Source organism: Pyricularia pennisetigena, chromosome 2, assembly GCF_004337985.1.
Source record: "Pyricularia pennisetigena strain Br36 chromosome 2, whole genome shotgun sequence".
NCBI classification, from domain to species: Eukaryota; Fungi; Ascomycota; class Sordariomycetes; order Magnaporthales; family Pyriculariaceae; genus Pyricularia; species Pyricularia pennisetigena.
Genome location: NC_043741.1, coordinates 2,336,045 through 2,342,787, shown reverse-complemented (window position 1 = coordinate 2,342,787; position 6,743 = coordinate 2,336,045). Strand labels below are relative to the sequence as shown.

At 57.9% G+C, this 6,743-nt stretch overlaps 2 protein-coding genes across 2 annotated transcripts; one reads left to right on the top strand and one right to left on the bottom strand.

The window, feature by feature from the left end:
- Window positions 1–843: 843 nt before the first annotated feature.
- On the top strand, window positions 844–1,860 carry PpBr36_00636 (uncharacterized protein; the record flags this gene model as incomplete). The annotated part of the gene is made up of 3 exons (XM_029887827.1): window positions 844–1,134; window positions 1,241–1,466; window positions 1,853–1,860. 3 exons carry the CDS (start codon window positions 844–846, stop codon window positions 1,858–1,860), a joined length of 525 nt encoding a protein of 174 aa, XP_029751584.1.
- Window positions 1,861–2,140: 280 nt separating this feature from the next.
- On the bottom strand, window positions 2,141–6,426 carry PpBr36_00635 (uncharacterized protein; the record flags this gene model as incomplete). The annotated part of the gene is made up of 3 exons (XM_029887826.1): window positions 2,141–5,205; window positions 5,274–6,195; window positions 6,268–6,426. 3 exons carry the CDS (start codon window positions 6,424–6,426, stop codon window positions 2,141–2,143), a joined length of 4,146 nt encoding a protein of 1,381 aa, XP_029751581.1.
- Between the last annotated feature and the right edge of the window lie 317 nt (window positions 6,427–6,743).

Below are 6,743 nucleotides of genomic sequence, written 5' to 3'. Positions count from 1 at the left end.
ACTCAAGCCTGCTGCTCTTGCGCCAAGGGTCAACATTCAACACGACGTGGAGACGTAGGTCAGAGCTGCACAAGTTGAGAAAATAAACACCTCATCACCACAGTCTAAAAAAGGTCGCATTCCAGTGGGGTCAATCATGGCAGCTGAAGAAGAATAAGGCTCGACAGTGCATGGCGTTCGTGTTTGAAGTCTGGGCATCGGACCGGCTCATGGGATGCCCAGCGGGGGTAAATGGGGGGGAAGAAAAAAAAAAAAAGACATAGGAGAGGATCAATATAGCCGTCTCGCCAAAGAAACATCAATCTCCGAGCCGTGCAGAAATTGGCAGCATCCACTCCAAATATCAGAGGGGTTTGAAGGGTATCGTTGGGGGCCGACCAGCCGCCGATCCTTGACCCATAATTCCAGGGCTCGGCCGGGCGTGGTTCGTGGAATGGGACCGTGAGGGGGAATATACGGTCCACTCGAGGTGGCTCGGTGTCGGCTTTACGTGCATGCAGCAGAGGCCGTGTTGAAGGTCTTGGCATATATGGAGGATATTTTTTTTTTTCTGATCGGTTTTATGTACAATTGTGTTGAGGGGTTCGCAGTAGGTGTAATTCTGCAAACAGAAAACTAGGCGTGTAATAATAATGGTTAATAAACAAGCAGCATAATGTTGGATATAGCCGCCTTTGCAACGACCGACTATATATACCCAAGGTATCCAACCCAGTATCCTTTGACGTTGATCATCTTGTTCAGCCACCACCAGCAGCAGCAGCAACAGCAGCATCATTAGGATCAGAAAAGCACTCTCCAGTAGTCTCTCGCTTCATCCCCCCCAAAAAATCAGCTATCATCATGGCCTCCTTCTTGCTCATGCTCGCCGCGGCCGCGTCCTTCGTCAAGGGCTGCGAGATCCCAACCGACGAGCTCCCCAACACCATCACGGAAGAGTTCGCCATCCAGGTCCAGAACCCTGCGTTCCCCGAGATCCACAACCGTCTATACAACATCTGGTCGTCCGGCGGCGGCGACCAGCACCCGTTCCTGTCGCCCGCGGGCAACTCCACTGACGAGCTGACCCTGGTCGACGGCGTCATCACCATGGCGACCGTCGTCCCGACCATCCGCGCAGTCATCAACGGCGAGGTCAGTTTTAAAGCACTAGATAGCTAGCAAGAGACCAAAAGAAACAAAAGTAAGACGCTTGTAAGCTTTGACTGACACAAGCCACACACGACCAAACACAAATTAGTACACCGAGACGGACAACACCACCAAGCTGTTCATGACGGAGCGCGGAGACCCGCGTGCCGTCTTCCACCCCATCTACAGCTGCAACCCCGACACGGACGAGCTGCAGACCGAGCTCGCGTTCGTGGCCCGCGCCCTCGAGGGCGAGGCGCCCGGCGGACACATCTGCGTGCGCTCTGCGTCGGGCGAGAGGCACGAGTTCCGATGGTCGCCCGCCGGAAACCCGAGTGAGTTTTTGTCTGCTGCCGTTTTTTCTTTTTTTTTTTTTTTTTTTTTTTTTTTTTTTTTTTTTTTTTTTTTTTTTTTTTTTTTTTTTTTTTTTTTTTAAAAAAAAAAAAAGAAAAAAGAAAAAAAAAATAGCAAGCCATTTGCGGTCCATGTACCTCAAACCCAGTGTCAATATCAAGTGTTGGCTCTCTTATATTTTCCTGCTTCAAATTCGTGTATCCAAGGGACACAACCCCCGAGAAGAGCTGGATGCGACCAGAGTGATCATTGGTGGCTATTTGTCACAAGCGAGTCTCTGGCAGGCAAGTCCTGAGATGAAACGCCAGCGTCGGAAGACCTTGCCGATCTTGAAAGGATACTGGGACTCATTAATTGAACAATAGAGCACTCTGACCAAAACATCTACCTAACCAACCATTAATCATCGGGAATATAATATTTTGCGCCCTTGAGAGCCAAAACGAAGCGTGCAAAGATGGCGCAATAATTATTAAGTTTTAAAAAAAAAACCCCCACCCAATGCCCGTTGATCTATAGACCTCTATGGTATGCCACCGCCCGCGCCCAAAAGAAAAGACAAAAAAAGAAAAAAAAAATCAAAACATTGCATTCTCAACCTAGAAGCGAGCGCCGCAGGCTGGCCGCCACGGAACAGGCTCCACTTCTGCCCAGCTCACTGCAGCATCTGCTGCATGGCGTTGACGCGGTAGCTGTCGCTCCGCTCCATCAGCTCGCGGTGCGAGCCCCTCTCGACGACCCTGCCGCCCTCGACGACGAGGATGACGTCGGCCTTTTGCACCGTGTGCAGGCGGTGGGTGATGGCGACGACGGTGATGCCCCTGGCGACCCTCTCCAGGCCCTCCTGCAGCGCGGCCTCGCTCTCGGCGTCGAGGGCCGACGTGCTCTCGTCCAGCAGCAGCAGCCTGGGCCGGCGGACGAGGGCGCGCGCGATGGCCAGCCTCTGCCGCTGCCCGCCGCTGAGCCGGCTGCCGTTGGGCCCGCACTCGGTGTCGTAGCCGTCGGGCAGCGTGTCGACGATGGTGTCGTGCAGGTTCGCCAGGCGGCACGCCTCCTCCACCTCGGCGTCGGTCGCCTCCCGGCCCGGCCGCGCCCCCAGCCCCACGTTGAAGCGCACCGTGCCGTCGAAGAGCGCATTGTCCTGCGGCACCACGGCGATGTCGTCGCGGAACGCGTGCCGCCCCGCCGCGCTGCTCAGGTCCACCCCGTCCATCGTGATGGTCCCCGACGTCGGGCAGTACAGCCGCTGCATCAGCGCGAGGATGGTGGACTTGCCGGCCCCCGACGGGCCCACCAGCCCCACGAACTGGCCCGGGCCGATGGTGAAGTTGGTCCCGTTGAGGATCGGCACGTTTTGGCGCGTGGGGTACGCGAACGACACGTCGCGGAAGGTGATGGCGATGCCGCGGTTCTCGCCATCCGACGACAGCAGCGTCGCCGGCGATGCGGGCTTGGGCTCGGCCGACGCCTCGACGTCTTTTTGTTTTTCCTTCTCGCCGCCGCCGCCCTTCTTGGGGAGGGGGAGATGGCGGTTGGGCGTGAGGTCGACCAGGCCGAGGATCCTCGAGGCGGAAGACTTGGCGCGGGAGACCTCGGGGGCGAGCGCGAACGCGTGGGCCCAAAGGGTCGCGCTCACCAAGAGGGCGATGTTGACCGTGAAGAACTGGCTCTGCGTGTTCTCTCCCCTCATGATGAGCTGCGACCCCCACCAGTAGACCAGGCCGTTGACGAAGAAGGCGGTGCTGTTGGCGATCGAAAGCCAGATGTTTGTGTACAGGCTGGCCTTGAGGATGTCACTCCGCGGACCCTTGAGCGCGCGCCGATAAGTGCCAATCAGCTCCTTCTCCAGCGACAGGCTGGCCACCGTCTTCATCGAGTTGACCGCCTCCACCGTGATCCCAACGGCGCTGGAGTAGGCCTTCTCGTGCCTCTCGTCAAACCGGGCGAATGCGCGGAACTGCATGATGCCCGCGCCCAGGAGGATCGGCACGACCGCGAGGCAGACCAGGGCGATCTTCCAAGCCAGGATGTGGGAGAGGATGATGGCGAACAGAAAGTTGACCACGATCGCCAGCAGGGTGCCCACGATGGAGCCGCTGAATCCCTGGAGAGCAGCGCCGTCCTTTGTGATGATGGAGAGCAGCAACGCGGGCGTGCGTCCCTCGGACTGGTGCCACTCCACCGTCTGGCCCATCAATGCCCGGAGGGACAAGACTTTGGTCTTGTAAAGGATGTTCTCGGAGACCACACCGAAGCCCATCCAGCTGCCGATGTTTGCGGCCAGCTCGACAAAGGCAAGCATGAAAAGCAGCCCGCCAAACATTTGTCCGAAACTCAAAACACCCTCGGGCGTGGTGACACACGGATTGAGAAGAGCAAGGGTGTTTCCGACGAGAAGACCCGAGGCACTGAATGCGCAGCCAACAAGAGTGGCGCCGATAATACCCATAACCAGCCACCAGATGCTCGGCCGAACAAGCCAACCAAGCCCCTTGGCAACCTCTGATGCGACCTTATCCGAGCCCTTGTCCGTGGGAGCTTCGTTCTCCTCCCCGGTCGACTCTGTGGGGATGGGCGTCTTCTCAATCTGTTTTTCGTTGGAGCGCTCAGACGTAGATGCTTGATCTTGTTCCTCTATGGACACAACCCCTTCGGCACCTTTGGCGTCGATGCACGTGCTTCCGGCAGACGAGACGCTGTCGCGGTCATCACCCGAGCCGATGCCCTGCAGGTTCACCATGGCAGAAAATGCTCCACCGGAGGCTACCAGATCCGCGTACGAGCCCTGCTCCACCACCTTGCCGTCTCGCATGACCACAATGTTGTCCGCGTTGCGGATGGTGGAGAGCCTGTGGGCAATCGAGATGACGGTTCGGCCACCGGCCGCAGCCACACGGTCGATGGCGGCCTGGATGCGTTGCTCGCTGGCCGAATCCAAAGCCGCCGTCGCCTCGTCCAGAACCAGGACCCTGGGGTCACGGATGAGGGCCCGCGCCAATGCGATCCGCTGGCGCTGCCCGCCACTGACGAGCTTCCCGCCCACGCCGACCTGGGTGCTGTAGCCGTTGTCGAACCGGTCGATGAATGTAGCGTCCGCCAGCTGCGCCGCTGCGTACACAAGCTCCACGAGCTCGGCCAGGTCAGGGTCCTGGCTGCGCGCGAGGTCGAGCACGTCCTTGTCTCCGTTGGCGACGAGGTTTGCAAGGGTGGGACTGTTGAGGATTGGTTTGAACTTTTGGTGCGCGGGCGCCGGAGAGTTGACGAGACCCAGGGCAATGTTCTCGAGCACGGATCGGTCGAACAGTGGTGCCTCCTGCTGTACGAGACTGATGAAGCTGCGAAGGTTGCTGACGTTGAGTCGACGGATGTCGACGCCGTCAAAACTAACGGTGCCAGTCAAGGGATCGTACAGGCGGCAGACGAGGGCCGCCACTGTGGACTTGCCACTGCCGGAAAGACCAACAAGGGCGGTGTGCTTGCCGGCAGGGAAGTAAAGGCTGACGTCACTGAGAGCGAGCTGCTCCGGTCTCGAGGGGTATGAGAAGGAGACCCCCTGGAGCTCTATGGCACCCGGCGTATCGTGTGGTAGTCGATCGCCAGAGTCGTCGGTGCCGTCGATGGAGCTGGGCTGCTCCATATCCGCCTTGAGCCGAAGGTAGGCAGACGAGGCGCCGCCGAAAATAGGGAGCATCGGGGCGATGCCGCCAAGAATGATGCAAGCTAGAGTCTGTGGTAAGTACACGCTCATCGATGATTTGTTTCGTCAGGGATAACAAACAAAGACATACCATCAACAACCACAAGGACGACCGTAAAGACCTTTCCAACAGTGGCGTCCCCTCCATTCCGTTGCGAATCGGCAATCATGCGGCTGCCCTGCCAGTAAGCAAGCGCGTTGGCCGAGTAGCTGATGAAGTAGGTCGAACCGGCCTGGAGCGATGCCACCAGCGCCTTCTTGATGCCGGCGGTTCTCGAGGAAGCCATGTGTGATGCGAACTTGGCTTCGAGTCTCGGGCCGGCCCCGAAAGCTTGCACGATGGCCACATTGTTGAGCACCTCGGAAGCGATGGATGCGGCAGAGGCCGAAGCCTCCATCACACGACCGGAGAACTTGACGAGGTGGCCGGCCATGAGCCAATTCACGACGAGATAGGCGGGCAAGATGCACGTCATGATTGCCGCCAGGACCGGCAGCCGCACAAACGCAACAATAAAGGACGTGCAGAAGAAGGAGAGCTGGCCGATGACGGTTCCAACCTTTTCCGACGTGCCTGCCTGGACGGCGGCGCAGTCGGCGCTCAACCTCGACGAGACTTCTCCTGCACTCCTGTTGTCGAAGAAGGCGGGCTCGTGCGCCAGGACGGAGCGGAAATAGGCATCGCGGAGCCGGTGCGTCAGTCGTTCGCTCTGCAGCCGCCAGCAGACGGCATAGATGTATATGAGGCAGAATTGCGCCGCTGCGATCACGACCAGGATCTTGACGGACGCGTTGATCTTGGGCTCCATCTCGAACGGGTTGCCACTATTCTTGAGCGAGCAGCTGGCGCTGTTCATGTCGTCCATCAGGTTACCGAGAACAATGGCGATGAGCGGCGTGGGTGTTCCCGCCGCAATTGCAGAGATGGTCCCCACCAGGACGAGCGCAATGTCAACCCATGTTGGCTTTGTGCGGAAGAGAAGACTGACAAAGGTGAGGACTTGTGACGAGCTCTATAGATTTTTATCAGCTAAATGGATGCTCGATCAGGCACGGGTGGGAAGCTGTTGCAAGCTTTGACCTACCGAAAGCCGCTTGTCACCTTTTTGCTCCTTGGCGTCGGTCGGCTGAGGAGTAGCTACCACACTCGTCTGGTCGACAGCAGCAGGGGCAGCGGCGGCAGCAGCAGCAGCAGCAGCAACAGCAGCCGCATCGCTCTGACGAGATCTCCTATCAGCTGACATGGTGACAGCAGACAGACAAGCGATGAACCCTAAGCGGAGAAAACGTCTCCTACACAAACGCAACAGGAGCGTCTCTTTCTCTATCTATCTCAGCTCTGTCGGAAGCGATGAACAAAAGGCCTCGTTGAAATCGAAAGAGGAAAGCTCGGCGAACGCCTTCGGGTAAGTACTATGTATGCCATGCTCCGATGCACTCACTGATGCGTCTGCGCCAAGGGGCCAGCGTTGCAGGCGACTGGAGTCAATTTCACTGCCGGCCCACAGGGCGATCCACGCCGAGTAAAAGCATTTTCTTTTTTTTTTTTTTTTTTTTTTTT